At 39.1% G+C, this 26,607-nt stretch overlaps 2 protein-coding genes across 2 annotated transcripts in view; both read left to right on the plus strand.

The window, feature by feature from the left end:
* The first annotated feature begins 669 nt into the window (after positions 1–669).
* On the plus strand, positions 670–18,147 carry dcp2 (decapping mRNA 2). The gene is made up of 11 exons (XM_005810003.3): positions 670–893; positions 2,814–2,965; positions 3,130–3,257; positions 4,000–4,098; positions 4,188–4,340; positions 4,433–4,545; positions 5,298–5,399; positions 6,573–6,681; positions 12,133–12,222; positions 14,554–14,605; positions 16,492–18,147. The coding sequence occupies exons 1-11, from the start codon at positions 826–828 to the stop codon at positions 16,620–16,622; spliced, it is 1,197 nt and encodes a 398-aa protein (XP_005810060.2). The 5' UTR covers positions 670–825; the 3' UTR covers positions 16,623–18,147.
* A 1,131-nt stretch (positions 18,148–19,278) lies between these two features.
* The window catches only part of ythdc2 (YTH domain containing 2), a 39,307-nt gene continuing 31,978 nt past the window's right edge, over positions 19,279–26,607 (plus strand). Inside the window, exons 1-6 of the mRNA XM_023338622.1 lie at positions 19,279–19,358; positions 22,749–22,914; positions 24,504–24,594; positions 24,870–25,066; positions 25,317–25,519; positions 26,073–26,239. Coding sequence (XP_023194390.1) covers positions 22,755–22,914; positions 24,504–24,594; positions 24,870–25,066; positions 25,317–25,519; positions 26,073–26,239 — 818 coding nt within the window. The 5' untranslated portion in view covers positions 19,279–19,358; positions 22,749–22,754. The remainder of the gene's footprint in view (positions 19,359–22,748; positions 22,915–24,503; positions 24,595–24,869; positions 25,067–25,316; positions 25,520–26,072; positions 26,240–26,607) is intronic.

Below are 26,607 nucleotides of genomic sequence, written 5' to 3' on the forward strand. Positions count from 1 at the left end.
ACAGAGAGATCTCCTCATCTAAGACCAGTCTAATATTAGATTTATTAAAATGAAAGTCAATTAACCTGAAAGGTATAGGCAAGGTGCCTGCCTCACCGACTAAAACTGGGAGCTAGTTTTACAGGAAAGGAGCATGACAAATGAGGAATCTGCCTCCCATTCTACTTTAAGAACCTCTAGGAACCATCATTAAACTTGCAGTTTGAGAGTTTTAGAACATATGGAACAATCAGATATTTAATAATTTGATTATTTGGGGCTTTATATTTAAGAAGAAAAAGTAAGTAGTACTCTGTAGCTGACAGAGAATATGTTAAGAGAAGCTAAAACTAGTGAAATATTTAACTTTATTCTCATTAGAACTCTGGCTGCAGTGTTTGGGATGTGCTGAAGGCTTTTGAACATTTTTTAATACGATTTACAGAAATTTAGCCTACAAGCCTGTAATGTGTGGATTAATTTTCCATTTTTAACATTCAGGATAGACAGTTTGTCAAATGTACGTGAGTGAATAGAAACTTGAAAATTGTGGAGAAGAAATGTCCTATTTACTCCTACTGGATCTCCTAAGAAGCTTGTCATACCAAAGTTTTTTTATTATTCACCTATGGGGGGCAGTGAAGTTCACCAAACTTCCGGAGACCAGAAGAAAACACTGTTTTGGTTTGCGCATGCTTAGCAGCCTCTAGGTGAAGCGGTCTGTTTTCCTGGTGGGAACATCGGAGCTCAGTCTCTTTAGTTTTCTGTTGGAGGGCAGAACTATAACTACAGTAGGAATATAGCCGAACTATGTTTGTTACATAAGTACTCTGAGACAGAAGCGTGATGTTTTCAGCCAGCATGGAAACCAAAAGAGTGGAAATTCCCACCAGCGTACTAGACGATCTGTGCAGGTAGGAGACGGTTCTCTGGCTACGACTGTTTGCTTCTCGAGGGCAGTCAAATGTTGTTACATACTTTCCGTTTTGTATAGTGTGTTACACTGGATTAATTTGTCTAAGTCCTAAATCAGAGTAAGCATGTTTGCGTTCAGTGCGCAGCCATTATTGTTTCTGTCGGAAACTGCATGAAGTGCTGAGAACCACTGCTGGAGCCCGAAGGAAACTGCAGGGGTTTTCCTCTTCTCGGTATCCTGCATCCTCTGTAGTGTCCTCTTGTCCTGCTCATTCAAACTAGGCCGGCGGGACAGGGCAGGGATTAAATAACTCTAGATGTTACACATTCTCAACACTAAAATCCCTAAGTGCGCTGCCAGACCTCAGTGATGCACAATCACTCAAGAAACAGCTCTGATGCCAATGTTTCTTCAGAGTCTGGAAAAGTAGAGTACATAGAGAAAGTAAACAGAGTACCTCCATGTGACTCCATCCTCCCGTATTTACAATTCACTTCAGTTTATTTGACATTTGGTTTGTAGGATCTCTGAAGAGGTCTGTGACTGACGCACTGTACGGCAGTCTGATAAAAGAGGGGGGGACAATTAAACTAAATAGTTGCGATCCTTCAGTTGAACCAGCTACCTCTTCTTCATCACTCCATCTAGTTCCTCCGAAACTTCAGATAACTCAAATCTTCACTGAAATCCTTACAACTTCGTCCACTTCAGTCTTCTCAGCCTAATTGTTTACGGTTTACTGTAACCTGATTACTCTGCACCCAAATGGCGCTGGTTCTTTACTACAGACAAAAACAGCGACACACTGCATTTACAATATTTTGTGAGAAATATTTATTATTAAAAGTTTTTGTGTACACATAATGAAAGTGCAGTAGTTAATGTTTTATATCATGTAAGTGGCTTTATCGTGTCAGGGAAGGTGGTCTCCACAACAGACCTCAGATCTGCAGCATTTAGCTGCACTGAAGGTCTTTAGCGGCCAGACAAAGTATGGTTTGCCTTGTCCCTCCCTGTAGATGGCTTCATACTTTAAAAAAAAAAGGGTTGGTTTACAAAGCTCATTGGTCTAAATTTTTATTCAAGGTGTACCAATAAATTGTCCAGCCAATAAGTCGGCCCCAACTTCCTTAATTTTGGTAAATCGGTGATCAGTTGATACTTACGTGAAGCCGATCTTATCCACCAATTTTACCTACTTCAGCAAAAGTCTAAAAATCAGCCACTGTCCTCTTTTACTCTGCCATGTGAGAGGGTTGACTGACAAACCCAGACTGACCTCCCACCAGGTCATGTTTGCATGTTTGCAGTTAACAATTCTAACAACAGTGGAGTGACTGCTAACAACTTTCCTAACAACTCAGCAACTTTCCTTCTATATTTAGCAACATTTCAGAGAAAAAAGGGTATTGGACAAAATGGGAATGGGCAGATTAGGCTTTGTCAGTAAACAGTAATCTGCAAGATATCTGCAATCGGTGCAGCCCTAATTTCTATACCTAAAGAAGTCCAGAAATTTCATCCATTTCAGTAAATGTGGTGACAGTGGAGGAAACCGGCTCAATATGGGTAATTAAAGTGAATCCTTAACAGCTGAAGCTTTTATATGCTTCTACATAATAAAGTTTCAGTGCCAGGAATATTTAGACATCTCTCCCAGCTGATGCCAACCACTGCTAATCTGGATGTTACATGATGATCCTGCTTTAAGGGAAGGCAGATAAATAAACATAAACAAGTTTTTAATTTAAGATCTGGTTTCAGTATCTAAAGTGTGGTCACAGGGAATGTTGAAATTTTGGGGAAGTCAAAAATGGACTGAAACTTCTGTTAGTTTGAATCTGGACAACAGTGGTATTTGGTAATGAAAAATGCTTGGGAACCCTGATAGAATTTGTTTTCGTCTGTGTTTGTGTAGCCGGTTCATCCTCCACATCCCCAGCGAGGAGCGGGACAACGCTATTCGTGTGTGTTTCCAGATTGAGCTGGCTCACTGGTTTTATCTGGACTTCTGCATTCAAAACACTCCAGGAGCGCCTCAGTGTGGAATCAGAGACTTTGCCAAAGCTGATATCCTTTTATATGATGTCTGTTCAACCAGCTCTCAAGACATTTCTAGTCACTTTGTGCAGATGTGTTCTCTTGGCTCCTTTAGGGTTTGATAAATTGCAGGACAAACCTAATGTAGGAAATCCTCATGGCCATAGGTAATATTTTTCTTGACAACTGTAAACTTTTCCATCATTGTCCATTTCTGCTGCCACATGGAGAGGATGTGCAGAAGGTTCTGGAGGAATGGAAGGAGTACAAGATGGGTGTACCCACATATGGGGCAATTATTCTAGATGAATCACTGGAGAATGTGAGTTTATGTTGCATGTAGACATAAATCACAGGAACAAGTTACTTCAGTTCGGCCGTTGTCAGTCTGTCGTTTCTTACTTAATAGCTAAAAACATTGCAGGCTCACTTTAAAAAGCTTATCAATCAATCAGGTTTATTTGTATAGCACATTTCAGCAACAAAGCATTTCAAAGTGCTTTACATCATAAAAACACAAAAATAAGTAGTATTCTCTTTGACAGCTGACTGTTTAATGATTTATTGATTATGATTCAAAAGCAACTCTAAAGAGGCAGGTTTTTAGTCTAGATTTAAAGGAACTCAGTGTTTCAGCTGTTTTGCAGTTTTCTGGAAGTTTATTCCAGATTTGTGGTGCATAGAAGCTGAATGCTGCTTCTCCTTGTTTGACTGGGACACAGTGGTAGCTGAGAACTGAATTAGTTTTATTTTTCTTTATCTTTAACTAGATAACATTATGGACATTAATGAGCTGAGCATAATACAAACTATCATCTTAATTGAACAAATTGACATTTCTGAAAGAAATATTCTCCACATAGAATAAACCTGTTTATCAAACATTCTTATTTGCACTATTTAGCCCAAACAATGTATTGTTGTGTGAAGATACAAATATATTTTGATTAAATCATTGATCAAATCAATGGATTCAGTGTTTCTCATGGCTGTGAAAGTGTGTCGGTGTGTGTGGGCGTGTGCATGTGTGTGTGATATGTAACTAGCACAGTTTTTCCTTCCAGGCGCTGCTTGTTCAGGGCTACCTGGCCAAGTCTGGCTGGGGTTTTCCAAAAGGGAAAGTGAATGAGGATGAAGCTCCTCATGACTGTGCAGTTCGTGAAGTGAGTCTTCCAGGTCTTGCTGGCTGAGTTTAAAGCAGTATAACTGTCTCTGATGTGTGATTCAAGCAGAACATCTAACTGCTCTGCAGGTGCTGGAGGAGACAGGTTTTGATATCAAGAACCGCATCTGCAAAGACGTGTACATCGAACAGAAGATAACTGACCAGTTGGTGCGACTCTATATCATCCCAGGAGTATCCAAGGATACAAAGTTCAACCCCAAAACACGGAAAGAGATCAGGGTAGAGAAACTTTTCAACATTTGGAAATGCTTGATTTCTACTGTTAAGACATACTTCTTCCAAACAAATCTTGTTTTTTTTTTTTTTTTCAGAACATTGAATGGTTCCCTATTGAGAAGCTGCCCTGCCACAGGAATGACATGACCCCAAAGTCTAAACTGGGACTAGCACCCAATCGGTTTTTCATGGCCATTCCATTCATCAGGTAGTAACAATTTATAAGTCAGCGGTCTCAAACTCCAGTCCTCGAGGGCCGGAGTCCTGCAGTTTTTAGATGTGCCACAGGTACAAAACACTGGAATGAAATGGCTTAATTACCTCCTCCTTGTGTAGATCAGTTCTCCAGAGTCTTGCTAATGACCTAATTATTCTATTTAGGTGTGGTGCAGCAGAGGCACATCTAAAAGTTGCAGGACAGCGGCCCTCGAGGACTGGAGTTTGAGAGCCCTGTTATAAGTAGTTCTATTAATACAACATACAACAGGTTCTTAATTCAGGAATATGTCAATGTACATGCCAGACGTTTGTCCACCTTTTTCAAAATTTCAGTATCAAAGTTAAATGGCATGTGTTTTAGTTTATCTATAGCCAAATAAAATAACTATTGTAATTAGGTGCCAATAAAAGTACAAATTAAAACAATAAAAATCATCCTCTTCAACGTCTCATGTTCTTTGGTCTGATATAATACAAGGACATTTCTATACCCAGTTTGGGTTCAGACCCATAATTATTTATTTTGCGTTCTTTAGAGTGCAACTATGACCACAAAGTTTTACTTTTGTAGAAAATGTCAAATGTCATTTGGATAGTAGTTATTCCTGATCTGATTGGCTGATAGTATTGATGAAGTTCAGACCTCCACAGGTCCATCACAGGCAGCCTTATTCAGGTGTGTTTTCACTAGATAACTGGTGTCCTGCTCTCTTGTACATGTAACTCTTTGCTCTTTCACAGACCGCTGCGTGAATGGATTAACAGACTCAAGGGTGAATCAGATAGCGATGAGGAGCTGGCGAACAACAGGATGACTCCATCCAAACCTTTAGATGGCATTCGGTAAAAATACATCACCACCTGTTCTTAGAATACCTAAAACTTACTCTAACTAATAGTATTAATACTTAGTTTAGTGGCGTAAGCAGCATCAGGAACAGCCACTGGAAGGAAGGAGGATTGTCTGAGTAGCCTTGGCAGCTGTATGCAGTTTGAATTGAATGCAGGCAGTCAATATTTGACTCCAACTCAGCTCAAGTTGAGACCTGCACACAGGTGGCACAGTTGGGTGTTTTATCTACCATGCTGTATGGAATATGATGAGGAAGAGATGACAAAATTAACTTTCCTAGTGCAAAGTGATGTGCAGAGGTTGCTGCTGTTTTTTCATAAGAATCCTCCAAAACTGTGAGGCTTAGTTTTTGTTTCAGAAATATGTGTTCACAAATATGAGACTTTTACAGACATACCTGCTGTGAGCATACTTGCAGGTGTACTAATGCCCTTTGAGGTCTCAGTTTGATATAAAATGGGGATTATAAAAAAATTATTATTATTATCCTGACATCCACCAACTCCAGTGTTTAAGAGCCATTTTCAAATGCGTCTTGTTTATAACACACCTGAATCAGGCTGAATGACGTCTTCTGCATGTTAATCCTGTCTCACAGACGCCTGCTGAGCCATTCCTATGATGCAGGTGTGTTGGAACAGGTATTCACCTAAATGTTCTAGAATTTGAATTGGAGACCACTGTCCTGCTGCACTACTTCATATGTCCTAACATATGAAGTAGTGAAGTAGCAGTATTAACATTCTCTTCATCACACTCTGTCTGTATAGAAATGTCATATTTTTGTTCTTTTATTTCCACTAAGTGCAGTTGTTAAAATATTATCTAATTCATATTCTAAATGTTCTATGTAATTTCAGTCTTGTGCATATCGGTGATAAGGCAGTTTAATGTTCAAATGTTTAATTCTGAAAAAATATGTAGTCAGGATGTTGTCACATGCTCAGTGGTGAATTGTGGGCAGGGCAACCTGTTAAATCTCAGTAAGTCTGCAAATCAATACAGAGGTTTGCATTGGATGATCGTCTGGTTTGCTGTTTTTGTGTTTTTCATGTTAGGTTAGATTAATGTAAGCATCCAGACCTGACCCATCCATTCAGAACACATTCTTTCCTTCCCACGTACCACCTTCCACAAAACTCTTTATTGTGTATCTCTCTAAGGTCAAAGAGCCGAAACAATGCACTCACTGACGTATATCCAGGAGAGGGTTGGAACAAACATAAGCAGCAGAGGACTCCGGGGCAGACGAACCAGAATGATCCCAACCAGGTCAGAAACACGCAGAGTACTGTTCTGTTGTTATAGAACATTCCCCCAAATCTACCCTGATGCTGTAGCACACATTAGCAAACACCTATCAGCCAGCACAGCAGTTACTTATCATGGACTGATGGGATTAATTCTACAGTCTAGCCAAAGTTAAAGAGAGCAGTAGGGCCGATCCTAGTACCTACAGTAGCCTGGTGTGGTAGTGCAGGACTCTGCACCCATTGGTTAGGTTAGGTTAGGTTAAACTTTATTAATCCCATAGGGAAATTAAGATAAGATTTATTGTCATTGTCATCAACAGATTACGAGATTTAGATTTGCTCGACTCGAGTTAAGATACAGGTTATGTGTATATACATAATATACAATGATAAAGAAATAAATAGTACAAAATGAGAAATAAACTTAGACATCAGAAGATGGTTGCAGCGCCTGGAGGTGTCGCAACAGAATTTACATTTTTAACAAAGTGGTGTCAAGAGCAGAAGTTCTTATGCCTTTGAATTTAGTGCCATGATTGCCATCGGGTAAAAACTGTTTTTTAGGCGATTTGTCCTGGGTTTTTATTGCTCTGTATCTCTTGCCTGATGGCAGCAGCTGGAAGAGACCATGGCCAGGGTGTGAAGAGTCATTTAAAATGTCCAAAACTTTCTTATGGAGCCTGGAAGTGTAAATCTGTTCCATAGTGGGGAGGGGGCAGCCTATGGTTCTCTCTGCTGCCCTAACAACCCTCTGGAGCGCCTTCTTGTCCGCAGATGTGCTGCTGCCGTACCAGACACACACAGACCGTACGTGAGCACACTCTCTATGGAGCAGTGATAGAAGGCCTGCAGCAGGTCTGAGGGGAGACGGTTCTTCTTGAGTATTCTCAGAAAGTACAGTCTCTGCTGTGCCTTCTTCAACAGCTCCTAGGTGTTGGTGCTCCAGGTTAGCTCGTATCCAACTCCATGCCCAGAAACCTGAACACTGGGACCCTCTCCACACAGGTCCCACTGATGGTGAGAGGCTGGATGTCCGTTTTGTTCTTCCTGAAGTCGATCACCAGCTCCTTTGTTTTGGAGGTGTTGAGGAGCAGGTTATTGACTTTGCACCACTCTGACAGCCGCTTCACCTCATCCCTGTACTCCAGCTCCCCCTTCCCGCCTGAGATGAGACCAACAACAGTTGTGTCATCTGCAAACTTTATGATCTTGTTGCTGAGGTGGTTGGAGACACAGTCATGAGTGTAGAGGGTGTAGAGAAGTGGGCTGAGCACGCAACCCTGTGGCGATCCAGTGTTCAGGCTCAGAGCAGTGGAGGTGTGGGGGCCCAGTCTGACCCTCTGAGAGCGACCTGTTAGGAAGTCCAGGATCCAACTGCAGGTGGCTGATGGGAGCCCAAGGTTTGCTAGCTTGGACACCAGACATTGGGGAAGTATAGTATTAAATGCTGAGCTGAAGTCCACAAAGAGCATTCTGACGTAGCTCCCCTGCTTCTCTAAGTGGGTCAGGGCAGCATGAAGTGCAGTGGATACAGCGTCCTCTGTGGACCTCTTTGCTTTGTAGGCAAATTGGAGAGGGTCCAGCTCAGCAGGCAGGCCAGCGAGGATGTGACTCCGCACCAGTCTCTCGAAGCACTTCATGATGATCGGTGTGAGTGCCACTGGACGGTAGTCGTTCAGGGTGTTGATGTTGGTTCTTTTCGGCAGGGGGACAATGGTAGAGGACTTTAGGCAGGGAGGGACAGTGGCTTGAGACAGGGACTGGTTAAAAATCTTTGTGAAGATTCCAGCCAGTTGGTCTGCACAGTCTTTAAGCACCCGTCCCGACACACCGTCAGGTCCCGCAGCCTTCCTTGGGTTCACCTTCCTCATCACCTGCCTCACCTCACACTCCTCTACTGTGAGAGCAGAGCTGCTGTGGACAGGCAGCTGTGATGGAGCTGTGGTAGGTGTCGCCTCAAAGCGGGCATAGAAGATATTCATCTCCTCTGCCAGGGAAGTGGTTCCCTCCGTGCATGGCTGGTTGCTGGATCTGTAGTTTGTAATGTGCTGGACACCCTGCCACACCTGCCTGGTGTTGTTGTTCCTGAGCTGCTTCTCTATTCTCCCTCTGTATGATGCCTTAGCTTGGCAGATGCCTCTTCTCAGGTTGGCTCTGGCAGAACTGTAGAGTGCTTTGTCCCCAGACCTGAAAGCAGCGTTTCTGGCTTTCAAGAGGCCCCGGACCTCCTTAGTCATCCAGGGTTTCCTATTTGGATAGATCTTCATGAGTCTATTCCTGGTGACATTGTCCGTGCAGAACCTGATGTAGTCCAAGACTGCTGAGGTGTAGTTCTCCAGGTCCTGATGTGCAAAAACCTCCCAGTCAGTTCTCTGGAAGCAGTCCTGTAGTTGGTGAGAGGCATCCTCAGGCCAGATGGTGACAGTCCGGGTTGTAATGGGGACACGTTTCCGCAAGGGAGTGTAAGCAGGGATCAGTAGCAGGGACACTTGATCAGACTGGCCAAGGTGTGCTAAGGGTTTAGCCCTGTATGCTTGCCTGATGTTTGTGTACAGCTTGTCCAGAGTTTTATCACCCCTGGTTGTGCACTTTACGTGTTGATGGAATTTGGGGAGGACTGATTTCCGATCAGCATGATTAAAGTCCCCAGAGAAACTGAGGTTATACATTGGCTCTTTAGACCCTGCACTGCTTTCTAATGGCCAAAAATGTTCTTAAAAGCAAAAGTAATAGTAAATGCTAGCTTTAGGAGTTTTATGAAGCATTGTCATTCAACATATGCATAGCCTGAAGAATTACACTAATAGAGTGAGGAATATTTTTCTTAAGAAAATTAATCATTTTTAGTAGCAAACTACATGATTTTTCTTCACATTTGTTTGACTGGTACATTGAAGATAATGTGTTCATTCCGTTTGATGTAATACCTTGAGATTTTCCCATAAAACAAGTCTGCTGTTGCACATATTGTAAAACTAGGTTGTGGCTTGAAACACGTTTTATTTAGCTCCACCAGGGGCAAAAATGGCTCTCAGGGTTTGAGCCATTGCTGACCCTTCTGTAGTTATGTTGAAACTGAAAAATCTGAGACCAAACATCCAAGATTTGTTAGGCTTGAGCAGCTCCGGCTGCAGACAAGTTTAACAGGGGGGCATTGACTTATTTTGGGGGGGCAAAGTGAATCTACGTAGCTGAACGTAGACGACAACATCAGTAGTCTAAGGCTACTTAACAAGCTTAAGGCGCTGTATTGTTATTAATGTTAAGGAAATATGATTATTTTTAATGCTTAATACAGTTAATCTGTAAAGGTATAGCCAACACTCTTATTTGGAACAGTTTTCTGTGGAGCATGTGGGAGCTGACAATGGCAGACAGGCAGGCAGGGCCCTTTGTCTCCCCCACACCAGAGCAATAAAATTTACATTCCGATGGGGGGGGGGGCAAGAGACTTCTTGGCGCCAGGGATCGCCCGTACCAGACAGAGATGACCGCGAAGTGGTCCGCCCTCGGACTTAGATAAAGACCAGACACCTTTGCCATGATGAGGGGACTGTCCAAGTTTTCTGAGTCCCTACGGAGTTTCTAATAGGTCAAAGAACGGAACGCCTTTTTTGCATATATTAAATAGGGAAACTCCTCTTCTGTTTAAAAATACCAGGCCAGAAAACAAGTTAGAGTTTTTTTTCCATCTTTTTACTCCACGTTGGGCGCCTTTGTCTGTCTTATGTGTTTTGTGTTTGTCTGTCTTCCCCTTGTGTGTTTTTATTTTTATGAGAAAATGCATATCTCTGTTCCTCTGCAGTTTTGTTGTCGATTGCTTTGTATGAGATTAAACTCTGTGATCTGTGACGTCAACACGCTTTGTTGTTGTTTCGTTTTAGCAGCACGCGGTCGCTGCACGTCGCCCATGGAGAGCGTCACTCGTCAATCCCGGGCAAGATTAAAGAGGAAAAGAGCCAAACGTTTTGTTCAAAGCTAGCATTAAATGATCCTCTTTTTTTAATATTAGCTAGTCATCTTTTAGCTAACATTACCTGTATTGAACAGCATTACTCAACTCAGTCGGTTAGTTTGGGGGGAAAACTGTGCCAGGTTCTTTGCGTTTTCCTGGTTTGCTGCATAATTCTAACACACACCTGCGGAGCTCTGCGCAGCAGCAGCAGGTCTCCGTCGCAGCCGCACGGGTGTAAACCCAGCGCGAGCGTCGTAGCGCACATGTTGCGTTTAAAGGCGGCTCGGAAACAGGTTACGACGTGTTAACAACGGATTTAACAGTTTTAACTGCTGAAATCAGTGACAGAGGACACAGATATGGGAAGTGCGGAAGCCCCTACTGTATCAAATTGATATAGGAATAACATAAAGTTGACCATTCTAAGGTAAAAACAACAAACAGCTTCCAGTCCAGGGGGGGCACGGCTGACTCTGTGGGCAGGCAATGCCCGCCCATGCCGCCGAGCCTGGGCTTGAGTGAGCAGAACAGACACTTAGGATGTGTTGCAACAACATGTTGCCGGCTGTGTTGCTGTAACAAAGCAGCAGTTTTATGAATGGGAGTGCACGTAGGAAGTCCCAACGACAGGTTTCAAGTTCTGACAGCATCCCAAACTAAAGAAACTCATCGGAATGCCCCGAACACATCCAGTATCAGTTTGTGGGGATAAAGCAAGCTTACAAGCTTGAGAACAACAACAGGTTTGCTTGTGGCAGTATTATGATGTGTGGGCACTATGCTGCCAGGTGGAGAAGACTTCAAAGAGGAAGTTAAAACATACACACAAGTGGGTTTTACTAATGGCCAATGAAACTAAACATGTGGTCAGGCTGGTTATAAAGTGGCTTGAGGGCACCATATAAAGTGTTTTGAATTGGCCATTACAAAGCCCTCATCTCAGTCCCGTAGGAAGTACTGAACTGAAAAGCTGGGAGTGAGCAAAGCAGCCTTCAGTCAGTTCCAACAAGCCAGTTCTACCAAATACTAGGAGAAATATATGCAAACTTCTGACTTTGAAGAATGGTTTTAAAATACTCTTTCTGACATTATTCTGGCTTTTAGCAAATAGAAACAATGTTTGTTTCCAAACTGACATAAAACAGGAAACATTTAATCTGACTTCATCTCAGGCAGTGTGGGAAAAAAATGACAGCTTCGCTGTTGGTCTAACCAAACCCTTTAGTCCTAAACCACATCACTGATAGAATATTAGTATTTAGTTGATGTTCAGAAGGGTCATATGTTTATAAAAACGATGTACCTTTCAGTCCTAATGTCATTAATATAAAATAAGAGTCAGCGAAGCTTAATAATATGTAATCAGTCAACTATGCTGTGTCTGACTTTATTGATGACTCTTTTAAAGCTAAAAAATGATGGTGGTAAATTGTAAAGAATTAGTCCTTGTCCTGTCACAGCTTAGAACAGACCACAGCCACTATCTGCTGTTCAAGGTCTGTATTCTCTCTGCAGAAACTGGTTTTGAAAAGCAGTGGCAAAAAAAGACAGGACTCTCCTTGTGTAAAGAGAGGAACCGGTGAAAATGGATCCAATAACCAGCAGGTTAGTAGCGACACATTGAAACTTAGGCTACGTTCACACTGCAGTGACAATTCTCGATTCCGATTTTTAGTGAGATCAAAATTTTTTTGCATGGTCATTCACATTTCAAAATGTATGCGACTTGTACATGATCTCCTGTGCGAACTCTTAACGACCTGAAAGTGTCCCACATGTGCACAAGAGGCCGCAGTATTGGCACATGTAGAGAACGTGCTCAGTGTTTTGTTAACTGCCATAAAAAAGAAGTGCTCAGTGTTTGCGGAAGTAAACATGGATGCTACTGGTGGAGCATATCATGCAATTTTAAAGTTGGTATCCAATCGGAGCCAGCATATTAGCAAAGTAATCCTCATTATGGTCCGCCATGGTTGTTGTTTTTCTTCCTGCTTGTGCGTATCAAGATGCAGAATAGTGACATTTGTCGAGTATCATAGACATTCACACATCCAAGTGGCCTGGGTTGTGTTAGAAAAAATCCGATCTGTTGTTCAGACTCCCATGGCAAAAAAAATCTGATTCGGGTCGCTTCAGGCTGCAGTGTGAATGTAGACTAAGCACCACTTCCTTCCTTTTTGAAGATATTATTTATCTGAGCAAAAATAAATACATCTTCATGAGGGTAAACAGAGGTAAAGTCAACCTAAGATGCTTTCACTATACTTGACATCTTAGCAGCACTGTACTACTGAAAAGCAACTGTTGCATCCCATGAATCTAGGAAGAGTTAGGAAGGTATTTTGAAATAATTTAGTCTTTCTAGAGATGGGAACGTTTATTTACAAGTGGAAATCATCTAAGATGTGTGCCAATCATTCCAGGTGTCAATATTCACACAGATTCACCTCATGGGTAGACTGTGGAATGTTTTAAAAAGATTTGGGTACCCCAGCTCAGATTTTTAAGGTTTCAAATATTCGAATTTAAAGTTACTTACAGGAAATTTGAAAAAGGTTGAAGACAATTTGATAGTTTGACAGAAGAAAACATCTTCTGCAAAAAACAAACAAAAAACAGTATAGTTACTTATGTTTGTCAGGTTGCCTGAATGAAATATAAGACTTCTGGAGCACAGACCTGTTTCCTACCAATCAGCAGGGTTTTTGACCCTGAGCCTCTTCACAATTTGTTGTCAGTACTTAAGTTTATTTGTGTAGCATATTTCAGTGACATTGCAGTTCAAAGTGCTTTACTTGATAAAAATATATTACCTGAGTGAAGTTGCCCCCCATCCACCTTCTTCAAATTTGACAAATTTTTGTCTAACGTCTGCTGGTTTGTGGAGCAAAAATTTTCGTTTGTACCGCTATCATTTTAAAGATATTAAGAAATGTTTTCAGAGGTCATGAAAGGTCAACCAGCCCACCACTTTACTCAAATCAGACAAAATTGGTGTCAAACAACTCGACTACTTTTGTGCAGCAAACTTTTTGGTTTGTGCTGCTTTGGCTTTGAAGATATTAATGAAAGTTCAAGATAATTTGGATTTTGTAAAAGTGGAGGGCAAGGGGGGTGGTTGACCTTTTGACCTTTAAATTTTCATTAATATCTTCAAAGCCAAAGCAGCACAAAAACTTTTGCTGCGCAAACCGGCACAAATGTATCACAAAAGTTTGAGACCAATTTTGTCTCAATTGAAGAAGGTGGGGGGCTAACTTCACTCAGGTAAACATATTATGTAATATTAACAAAACAAACAAAGGGAGAAACAATTCAATACAGCAGCAAAGCAGGTGGAGAAATAGAAGCCAATAAGTATGATCAACTATTGGACTAACATCCCATTCCACCTGCTGGTGTACTGCAGAAGTTAAGCAGAAAACAGGTAGCTAATACAGTATTGCTTTTTATGCCTTTACATATTAGATATGTTTTTATGTGCCCATCATATAATAAAAGCAATAAACAGGTTTTCAACTATTTACACAAGAAAATATATTAAAGTCGTAAGTCACATTTTTATGGTCCTGATTTCTTTGTTTCTCATGACGTCATATAGAGGTTCTTACTTGTTTAAGACAGACTCTGAAAATAAGGGGTTTTTTTCTTGCTGGCTGTGAGACTTTCTACTTCCAGCAGTATGTTGTCTAACATTCTGTCAGGACTTACAATGTTGAAACATGAGTAGATAATAAGGAAAACCTAGCAGTCCCAGTGACACAGCAGGACTGCAGCACTGCTACTTCATACTGGTTTGCTTCTTATGTTGAATATTTTTCAAAGAATTCATATTTGAACATTCTTCTTTCATTAATGGATATACAGAGGTGGAACATGTATGGGTGGGCATGAAATGACTCCTATTTTACAAACCTTCCTTCATCTCTTAAACAGAAAGAGGACAAACGGACTCATCCCAGACGACTTCAAGATATGTTTGAAAGAGGTAGGCTGCATAAAGACTAAAACCTGATTCAGATCATATTTTTGTCTACATGTGTATCTTGTGCCTCTGGACCCCATCCAGGTCCTCAGGAATCACTGGCTTACGTGTTTTGAATAGGACCAAAAGAGTCCATTATGGGCAGGGGGGCTCATACTGCGTGGTTGTCCTGGGACTATGATCTGGGTGGGCTTTAAGATGCCTTAATTTAGAGTTTTCCAAGTCCAGTCCTCCAGACTTACTGCTCTGCAATGTGAAGATGCATCCCAGCACACCCGGACCAAATGAATGGCTCGTTACCAGGCCTCTACCTACAGCTAGGCAGAACTGAATGTAGTGGTGGTCTGCTTGCAGCTGAAGATCCAGCAAATGGGTCAGTAAAGCAACACAGTGCATTATGAGTATTGTGTCAGAGCTCGACTCTGACAAGCTCTGAGTTTGTCAAGTCAGGTTTGACTAGAACCAGGTGAAGAATGTTGGGCCTCCTTTTTTTTGGAATGACTTCATCGATGCAGCATGGCCTGGAGGCTATGAGCCAGCGATTCTGCTGAGGTGTTCAGGAAGCTCAAGTTGCTTTTATAGCTACCTTCATGTCATTTGCATTGTTGGTTCTGGTGTCTCTCATCTTCCTCCTGACTTTGTAAAACTGTAGATTCCTGTTTGCTGGCCAGTCAAGAACAATATCATCATGCTCAATGAAGCAGCTTTTTGGTACATTTTAATTTATTCAGGTATGAAGTCCTTCTGGAAAATAAAATCAGCTTCTTCATAAAGCCCGTCAGCAGAAGGAAGCATGAAGTACTCTAATATTTCCTGGCAGACGGCTGCACTGACTTGGCACTTCAGAAAACAGTGGACCAACATCAGCAGCTGACGCCAACTGAGGAAACTTCACACTGAACTTCAAGCAACATGCATTCTGTGCCTCTCCACTCATCCTCCAAACTCTGAGACTGATTTCCAGATGAAGTATAACCTTTACTTTGACCTGGAAAGAGAACTTTGGAAACCTACACACTCAGATTTGCAGAATTAAACCTTATGACACCAGTCATAATATTGGTTTTCATACTTTTGGTCACCAGATGCCACTGAAGGACTTTGCTGAAAAGTTTCAAACAATGAAACTTTTTTTCATTGTTTGAAAAGGGAGTTAAACTATCCGATTCATACAAGTATGTTGGAGTACAGATGTGTCCAAAAGTTACAGTATAGTAGCCTTCAGGACTGGATCTGGGCGCCCCGCCTCACCATGAATACAGCAAAATTCTCCACACCTCTTTATCTGCTACTAAAAAAGACCAAAATTTAAGTTGTCTCAGTTCAGTCTGAATGACATCTATTCTCCCAGTGCTGATCTGGAAACATCTTCACATTTACAGGGTTTTCATTTCTTTTATTAGAGCAATGTTGTCCAAACTCAGTCCTCAATGACTGCTGATGAGACCTGGCATAACAAATTTTGCTGGATGATAAATTGTGTGTTACATAATAATATTGTTGCTTTGAGATCACTTTTAAGTAATATTTTAATAATGGCATGATAATGCAAGTTCACAATCTCAAAGACTAATAAACTTTAATTTTAAAAAGAACCCTGGAAGTGGAAGATATTTAAAATACTAATTCTGATTAGTCTTAATGTTTAAGTCTAATGCTAATAAGCATTAATCCAATGTTTATTAATGCTGCACAGTATAACCACTAGGAGAAAACTTGTAAGTTGTTCATATGAACAAGTTAAAATAAAAGGATTTAGTGGTGAAACACTGAGATGGGTTATATTTACTACTAGCTATTTCAGTGACAGTAGTTTAGTTCTAAAATGTTAGTGTTGTTTTCATGGTTTGAGATATTAAATAATAAAAAAATCTCTCTTGTTTTTATAGACATGGCCATAAGCAGTTCCAGTTGCCATTTATCATCTGGAGACAAAGACTTTGAGCAGTTGGTTTCCTCCAAGGCTTTCCTGAATTTCAAATTTGACAGAGACGCCATCATGAAATGTTTTGATTACTGATGTTCATCAAACTCTACATTCAGTGACTTTTAATCTTCATGGACAAGGATGCTTCTGAACAAGCTCTTTCCCTTTTTGCCGTCCTTGTTGTGAGCCCACATATCCATCTGAAGTTTGTCCACATTTCTCTAACCATGTAGAAAATGTTTCATGTTGCCTGCCTTTACTGTCCAACTGTTCTCACGTCAGTTCATAATGTAACAGTTCTTTCATCAAGCTGGACTTCACATACTTTTCACATTACTGCACCAAGTTATGTCCACAGGAGACTGTACCCAATGGCTGGCAACTGTTCAAGCATATATTCAGTAGAGCTAAAATATTTCTCATTTTGAAAACTTTCAGATTTTAAACCTAATATTTTGGGAAAGTTCTAAATGTAAAACAACGTGAAAAGAAATGATAGCATATTAAATTTGGCTGTTGAATCACTGTCAGTATTATTACTTGACATCTGGATTTTTAGATTTTATTAAAGAAGGTACATTTAATTCTGGAGTTTGTAGTTTTATAGTTTTGTTAAACTGCTTTACATCTGCCGGAGAACTTCCAGTTTGTTTTACACTAAACACTGTTTTGCTTCATATATTTGCTTTTACAGACAGTCCCACTGTGTTCTAACCACAAACCAGAATTTTTCAGACACATTTCTCACAGTGAATGACATAAATTTTAAACTACAAACACTTTTCTGAAACTATTTGTCCTTAGTTTGACGCCATAATTTGCCACTTGTTTTGTCATATTTTTCTGGTGATTGGGTTTGGCTTTTAACACTTTTCTCTGAAATTAGGATTTTATTTTGGGGACTTATAATATGTGTTTAATTTTGAAGAACAAGCTGAATGTGCATTTGGAGTTTTGCAAACAGCATGCTACTGAATTCATGGAGCTTCTCTAGTTTAAAGAAGAAACAAATTACTAAATTAAGATTGAAAAATAAGAGTTTCAAAATAATAAAAATAATACAAAATAAAAATAATTATAGAAAAACTGAAATAGTAAGTTTTACATCCATTGTGTTTCAGGAAGGAAGTTCATAATTTAAATGCTTTACTTGAACTTGTGTAATGTCCACTAATTGAAAAATAATGTTTTAAAAATCACATCTAATATTTCAGGAAAACATAAGAAACATTGAGTTCTCTGTCTAGTTTCTTTTCTTCGATATATGTCTCACTCCTGTTTGTTGTGATTTACAAGTTTTGTATGATCAAAGTGATCCTGTATTGCTTCAAAAACTTTAGACGTTCCCAATCATGTTGTTCATGATGCACAATTTATCTCGTTAAGCTGGCACAGGTTGATTTCCGTAGGAAAAAATAGTGATACATAAAACAATGCTTTCGCTACAAAAAAACCCTAATGTTGAAATTTATTTCTACATGACTTTGGACTCTGAGCAAGTGCTGTTCATACCATTAGTTTGTCAGGCTGTTTGTAACGGATGTTATCTCAAGTGCACTTGGTTTAAACTGTTTTTATTTTTCAATGGTGAATTTAATAAAAGTGTTTTTCACTCTGACATTAACTGGTTTACTTCCAGCATACACTGTTAAACATAATAGACGTGTCCTTAAAAAAGCAAGGATTCCTTTTCAAATACATTGGCAACATGGTACTTGTGGTACACAAAACAAAACATGAGGAAAATCTGACCCCATTTCTTCTCATTTTACAGAAACTAAGGAAAAATGAATTTCAGGCTGTTTAAAAACAGTCTGTTCTTTGCTTTGCTAATATTTTCTGTATAACAAGAAAACTACTTGGGGACTACTTGCTTTGAATCTCTAAATAGATATTTACTCTAATCCGTTTCTGAGAACTACTTTATATACTACTTTATATAACGTACATGTTTCATGGAATCGACCACCTTCTGGTACCTGTAAACAGGTTATACAGCCCAGATTATTTGGACTATATTCTATAATTCCTCTGTACTTCTTAGATTTTGCCTCAGAAAAAGTGCATGTATATGTATGTTAGTCAACAGATTTTATCTCTTTAAGGTCTGGAATTGGATTGATCCCCTGCATAGTGCTACCTTTTTGCCAGTGACCTTCTTCGTCCCTGACCAAACATCTGATTATTGACTACTGATTTATATAACCAGGAGAGTTGAGAACAAATTTATTTAGGTGTTGTAGTTACAGAACTGAAGCAGTTGTAGTGTGATAGAAATGCATAAAAAGTGTTGAAATAGTCCATTATCGAAGTTTCATTAATCACAATCTTGGTTTTAAATATTTTCCTACTAATTGACAATAATCTAGTCCAGAAGAGTTTAATTTTTTTTTTTTTAATTGGCGTAGATGAAAGATGTTGAAAGTAGTGCAAAATTAGATGAAATCGTCCCGTAGCCATTTCCCGAATCGGAAGCTGCAATCGAAAACCAACTTCAGCTTTGTCCCAAAAAGGAAAGAGTAGAGGAAAGGCAGAAAAAAGACCAAGCTGTTCTTTGGGAAAGGAACATGAACTCAGTGGCAAGACCAGCATCCCAGTTTAACCGATGTCCGAAACAATATAGGAGCAAGTTATTTTTTATTTGTCCCCGTGCACTGATTCATGTATTAGTGCTGTTCTAGTCGTCAGTTTATGAGTCTTTTATTCTGAAGAGGTCAGAGCGGATGCGTAGTCGCTTATCTTTCACTGACCGGATACTAGCTAACCTGGTGTGAAGTAGTGGCAACAAACCGGCAGAAGTTAGGAGGTGCACTGACGTTTAATTCCAAGGTACGTCCTCCCAAACACCGTAATGCAAATAGGAGGCCGGTCTCTCTATAAGGAAAATTTAAAATCGTTTTTAAACGGCTTCATTCCTCGGTTAAACGTACAGTTAGCTAATTTTAAAATCACGTTTCTCTCACACCGGACGCTAGCTTGTTTAGTTTTAGGTTTCGGTACCAGTGAAATGAAACGCATCATCTGGTTTATTTACTTTGGATCAACATTATTAGCTTGTTCTTCTTTTGCTCTTTCCTTCGGTTTGTTATTTTGTTTGTATTTCTTTTAATTCCTGTAAAGCACTTTGTATTGCCTTGTTGCTGAAAATGTGCTATATAAATAAAATGACCTTTACCTTTGTACTACTAGCTAGGCTCTATTACAGAATCCTGTCTTTCTTCCGAGAAGAAAAACAGTGAATAAAAGTTGGCGTTACAGTTTAAACCTTCTAGACACTTTAATGTGGCTGGAAGGTTTAAACACACTCTTATTGAGAACAGAAGACATTAAATACAGACGTATTTAATATGACGTTTCCAGAAAATTCTATCATCTATTATAACCTCTATAAATTAAGTTTGATGCACTCTTTCTAAGTTAACACCCTCTAAATTTTATGCAGTCTGGACACTTTTGTTTGTTGTTAATAAATGTCATGAACCAACTTTTAATTTTAATAAATTCTGATGTAATAGAATGCAAAAGGTGTAGATTCTCACCAGAATCTAAAACATTTGTATCATCAGCAAATAAAATAAGTCTTACGATTGATAGCATTGATGATACCTTGCATGTGCCATTAATGTATAAGATTAATAATTTGGGACCTAACACTGACCCTTGAGGAACACCACATACAATGTTCAAACATTCAGACTGAAATTGTTCTATCTTCACAAATTGTTGCTTTAAGTAACTTTTCACCCAATTTAGTGTAGTCCCCCTGATTTCATATTGTTCCAATGTACTGACTAAAATGTGATTAATGGTATCAAATGCTTTTTTGAGAACAATGAACATGCCTCCAGCAAATCTCTTTTTATCTGTAGAGTTAGAAATATCCTCAATTTGTTCAATTAGTGCACGTGATACTGATCATTTACTTTTGAAGCCATATTGACTATTCACAAGTAATTGATGTTTTTCAATAAAATTGTCCAGTCTGCTGTTGAATAGCTTTTCCAGAATTTTGGAAAATTGTGGAAGAAGAGAGACAGGGTGGTAATATGTGAAGTGGTGTTTATCTCCAGATTTGTACAGTGGAATAACTTCATCAATTTTCATACTTCTGGAAAACTGACCAGTTAATAAAGATAAATTAAAAATATGAGTAAGAATTTTAGAAATCCTCTTAATTACTTTTTTTTACCAGTAGCATGTCAATGTCATTATGATCAGAAGATGGGGTTTTTTGTTGTTTTTTTCAGCATTAACAGTATTTATAGCTTCACTTTCATGAACTGGTTTACCAAATATAGAACTGTCATTTCATTCAATTACAATATCATTTAATGTCACAGGATCGTGTATTTTGTTTGCTAGTTTTGGACCAACAAGAAAGAACAAAGAAATGGTTTATGCATATTATTTATTACCATATCATTTTCAATAAATAGTCAGTATAGGAGTTGTCTTAGAGTTATTACTAATTACAGTATTTAATGTTTTCCACACATCCTTTATGTCATGTTTATTGTTCTCTAATAATTTATATTTTCCTTCTTGCAATTGCATATAATAGAAGTTAACTTATTTCTATACCTTTCATATTTACCTTTTTCTTCAATAGTCCTGTGTTGTATACAATTTTTATACAGTGTCTTTTATTACAGGCATTTACTCCTTGACATCCATGGGTTATTTTTTGCCCTTGTTTTTTTCAGTACAGTTTTACAGGAAAATTTTTATCATAAGGAATCATAAATATTCTCAAAAACTCATAAGCCTTATTCACAACATTTTCTTTGTATATTAATTGCCAGTCAAGTGTCTATACATTGATCAGTCTTAACTCTTAAATTAAATGGTTTATTTTCTTATTTGTTTTTCTGCTCTAATAGTTATATAATGTGAATACTGGGAGGTGGTCGCTCAAATGATTTGCTTTCCAAATCATTTGAAAAAAATATTGTCAAGCAATGTGGCACAGTGAACTGTTATTCTAGTGGGTCGTGTGATTTTAGGAAATAAGCCAATGCTGAACATGGTGTAACCTTATGTTTGTTTGGATTTATTAAGTTGATATTAAAGTCACCATCAATGATCATGATCCTATGTTTCACATTAGTAAAGAGTTCCTCTATCCAGTTTTTAAGTATGCTTATATCATAACCCAGTGTGCTGTAGATAGAATCTATGACTATATTTTTCAGTTTTTCCCTATTTATTTTAATTTTAAGACATTCATGCACATTGTATACAATAGTTGATATTTTGTCCACCACTACTAATTCACATCTACATACAGTAGATGGTTAGACCACAACCTTTTAGTTTTTTCTGTTCATACAGATCAGTTTACAACCAGGAAGTTCAACATCCATGTCTTTATCACTGTTTATCCATATTTCTGACATTAATATAATGTTGAAGAGGTGTGTGAACTGATTTAAGTCCATCCATCCATCCATCCATCCATCCATCCATCCATCCATCCATCCATCCATCCATCCATCCATCCATCCATCCATCCATCCATCCATCCATCCATCCATCCATCCATCCAACCACCCAGAAATCTGCGTTTTCACTTATCTGTTAATTAAAATTAAATGTTCTTGTGCTTACTAAGGTTTCCTATGGAATTGGACCAATTTCTAGGGTTATTAAATGACTAAGACTGAGTAGTTCTCTGAAACAGCCTGACTTTTGTCTTACCTCAGGAAAATTGTCACATAAAATCTGCGAAAAAGTACTCACTCTCTGAATGATGTCGTGTGCTCTCTTTCCATGAATGATGCAATTGCTGTGCATACAGTCAGGTATTACATATTAAACAATGCATTATTTTTATGAAAGTTCTTCCTTTAAAGTCAATAATGAGCGACATTTTCTCATAACCTGTAGGCAGACAGATCTGTTTTTTTCTTTACGTTTTTTTTTTGGCTATTTAACAGTATTTGGACATGAAATAGGGAGGAAAGAGAAGTAGAAAACATGTTGTAAATGGTCTGAGACCGGGAATCAAACCCAAGACCACCGCAATGAGGACTACAGCGCACATCACTGTCTGCGTTCACCTAAAAGTCTAACTTTCTGCTGTTCTCATACTTGAAACAATTTCTTTTTTTTGTTGTTGTTGACAAAACCTTCTATCACACGAGGTTAAAAAAGTGAACAGTTGGGTATTTAGTTTAGATCACTTGACACTAGTGAAGATGATGTCTTTTTGTGTTGCAGTGCACCATGTTTAATGCTATGGGGACATCACAAAAACCGTCCAGGCGTCAGAACATGTCACCTCAAGGCTCCAGTTCCAGTGACTCGAAAACAATTCACATCGGTGAAGAAGTCAAAATAGCAGTGAACCTCTCTTTGGAGAGGTTTCGCTACAGTGATGAAAAAGGTACCAACAAAAACTTTTATCATTCATCCCTTTGCGCAAACAGCTCTGTTCTCTTATTGTCATGTTCTGTGTTTTCTGTGTGTTAATTTCGAGTTTTCGGTGTCTCCGTGTTGTCCTGTTCTCCCCTTGATTAGTTCCCAGGTGTTTCTTGTTCCCTGATTACCCCCAGTGTATTTAGTGTCACCTGTGTGTCTGCTCTTTGTCGGGTCCTCGTCTAATGTGCGTGCTGCCATTCCTGTGGTCCATTCGTGTTAACGGTTGCTACCGGCGTCGAGCCCTGGCTTCTGCTCGGCCGTGCTGCCCGTTGATTGGACTGTGTTGTATTTATTATAATCAATCATTCATCTTACCTGGGTCTGCTGCGTCTGCCTCACCACCTCAACACCACCAACTCATGACACTTATGTGTTTTTCATAAGAAACTCTAAGGTACAAGTTAAAGTCTGTTTGAAGTTCAGTGTGTTGTGCATTGGATGGGATGGAGATCAAATCTGAAATAATAAGCATCATAGATGATGCACCATTTAAGAAAAATAAATGACAAAAAGCCTGTGAAATTTAGTTGCTTGTCTTTTGCACTCTGAATTTTGTTTACTGATGTCCTCTCTTTGACAATTGTAAGATCTCATTCAAGTCTTGAAACTTGAACTTCTCCTGCCCTTTATGATGTATAATATGAAGTAGTGCTGCACTGTACTGGAACAAACTGTCGTTGGGATTTTCTTTCTTACAATGTGGTTTATATTGCGGTATAAAAATATGCAGGAAGTTTCAATAGGATGTTGCACCTTAAGTCACCTTTAGGAGCTATGACTCCAACAGCACCTTAAGTTATCCTGGACTCCTGCCATCATCAACCTGTACTGATCTTACTTCTTTATGTGAATGTTACAAGAATGTTTTTTTTTGTCTGTAATTGAGTTATTACTCGGGCTGCACAATATTAGAAAATATTTCAATAATGTTAGAAAAGTTCACATGCGTCTCTTTTCCACTGCCTGAAGTTCAATCAGACTCATCCTCTCTTGTTTTAGAGAGGATGGGTCTGACACTGTTTAGTTAGAATTACCCAAACTGTTGTTTACTACTGTCTGCCGCTTGGTGCAGTATTTTACTTTACTGGTTGTGATTGATTGATATTTATCCAAGTCAAGGCAGTATTTGCAAGGAATATTCTGAATGAAAAAACAATCTGTGATTGACTGTTGTGGTTACATTAACTTGGGTTAATGTAATCAAGTTTCAGAGCAGACACACACTACCATGTGACAGAACACGTATTGAGCAAGTGTGTGTGAGGTGGCTGGCCGCACATCATTCCTTGTACACCAGGACATGTGCATGTATCAGTCTCAAAGCACACTTAACGTCAACTTCTAAAAATGTGAATACATGTTGAAATATATTTGTGGTTCACATTGAGCTTGCAGAACAAGAGCTGTGGCTTTTATGAGTGGCTCTTGGTATAAAAAGACGTTTTTGGTAGAACACAAGATGGTTGATTTTGCCATCATACTCTTGTAAGCATCAGGAGTCAGGTTTTATGTGGAGTATGCTAACGTTTGCCCTTTCTGCTTTTGGTGGAACAGAGATGGAATTCCCATCCTCACTGTCCAGCACTGAGCGGGCCTTTATTCATCGACTGGCCCAGTCCCTGGGCTACATTTCCAAAAGCAAAGGGTGAGTTCAACTATTCAGTCTCTTTCAGCTCCTGATGCAAAATCTTAGGGCTGTTGAAAAATATTATTTTAGTAATTGAGTATTCTATAGATTATTCTGATGATTAATTCAGTAATCACAGAAAATTTTTATAAAATAAAATATTGGTGAATTCTACCACAACAGCATATATACAGTATATATATATATATATATATATACCACAACAGCATGTATGTGTGTGTGTACGTACGTACAATGTAATAAATATGAATGTTTTTATTTCACTTTTTCAGAAAAGGCTCCAATCGTTTTCTGACAGTCAGGAAGAGAGATGTTTCAGACAAACCTCGGCCCAGTACATCTCTGGATCTGTGCCCCAGCTCCTTATATTTCATCCGCAGCCTGCTGCAGAGATTTCCCACCAGCAAGAAGGAACGTGCAGACATGCATCCCAACATCAAAAGTGGCATGTCTCTGGCTACAGAAACTAGTGATTATCTGTGTGTGTGTGTCTGTATTTGATGTTGTGGAGGGCACTATACAGAGATGAGAGGAGAGTAAAATGCACCTTGGATTTAGAGTTGGACAGAGGACTTTAACCTTGTCATCTGTCCAACACCAAAATATAACTGGAAAACTTTAGACAAATTTGGATTATTTGACAGGCAGTGTAACTCAACTCATGTGGAGTGTGTTTGGTCACATAGTATCTGATGTATCATGTCTTGCTCCTCTTTTAGATAGCGGCTTTGACAGGAACAGAGCAAGTGGTCGCCTAAACAATGGCATTCCTATGGTTCCTAGGAAGAGAGCACCATCAGAACTGGACATTTTCCGAAGTTCCCTGCCTGTACATGAGCACCAGGAGGAGATTGTCCGACTGATCAGAGAAAACAGGGTGGTACTTGTTTTGGGAGAGACTGGCTCTGGAAAAACTACACAGGTGAGTGTTAATGCAGACGGATTTAGATGGTCAGTAAAGTTTTCTGTTTGGCTTATCGTCTCCCTTCAAAATCTTCCTATATTTGACATTCATATGTTTCTTTTCATTGAAAGCTTTTTGTCCTGGAGCATCAGTTTTAAGTTTCTGCTCGTATGATAGATGATCAGGTTTTTCTCTAGTATAGAAACTGTTCAAAACTAGTCTTTGGAAATCAATAGATGTTTTCAAGTTAAATGAATCTGTATCTTTATCCATTTGGACTTTTTGAAAAGCATGTATGTAAATGTTATATGATACATTTCTGCTTTTTTTAACGTTTGATTTGTTCATATGTGGAAGAAAAATATTTCTGTATTTTAAGACTTAATAAGCTATGACATGATACTTGATGACAGAACCTGACAGCATGCTCACTGGTGAAAGGAGATGGATTTCTGTTCAAAATACATAAACTAAACATAATTTTAATCACATATTCATTAAACAGACAGTAAGGAAATGTAGAAATAACTGTCTCTAAAATACTAATTACTTCTGGAATGTTTCTGTTTAGATTCCCCAGTTTTTGTTAGATGATTGTAGCAGAAATGGAAAACCCTGCAGGATTTTCTGTACTCAGCCCAGGCGCCTGGCTGCCATCGCTGTGGCTGAGAGAGTCGCAGCAGAGAGAGGCGAGAGTGTTGGCCAGACAGTTGGTTATCACATCAGACTGGAAAGCAGGTACATTTAACCTAAGCTAGTCAGATTCTATTTGGAAAAAACAAAGAGCTGTAAAACTGTTTAGAGCAAAATCCTGGAAAGAAAATTGGGACATCTATTGATATCTACTTTATTGAAGGGATTTTGGATGCTCTTCTTGATTATGCTGCGAAACTGGTCTTCCCAGATAATCTGCAATAGAATTAAAACTTCATGTTCTGACTGTATATAGCTGATCAGTGGTCGCTGGGTAGTAAGCTACAGCATAGACAAAATATTATTTTATATTTATTAAATTTTTGTTTTCATTAGTTTTTTTAACACCCTTAATTTTTTTATTTGTTTTTTATTCTTCCTTTGTTTAACACTGTACTTAAATCTCTCACTGG

Source organism: Xiphophorus maculatus, chromosome 8 (genome assembly GCF_002775205.1).
Source record: "Xiphophorus maculatus strain JP 163 A chromosome 8, X_maculatus-5.0-male, whole genome shotgun sequence".
In the NCBI taxonomy this organism is placed as follows: Eukaryota; Metazoa; Chordata; class Actinopteri; order Cyprinodontiformes; family Poeciliidae; genus Xiphophorus; species Xiphophorus maculatus.

Coding starts and splice junctions, on each gene's coding strand:
- dcp2 (XM_005810003.3), top strand. CDS start 826: ATGTTTTCAGCCAGCATGGAAACCAAAAGAGTGGAAATTCCCACCAGC. Junction 894..2,813: donor GTACTAGACGATCTGTGCAG/GTAGGAGACGGT, acceptor GTGTTTGTGTAG/CCGGTTCATCCTCCACATCC. Junction 3,258..3,999: donor TAGATGAATCACTGGAGAAT/GTGAGTTTATGT, acceptor TTTTCCTTCCAG/GCGCTGCTTGTTCAGGGCTA.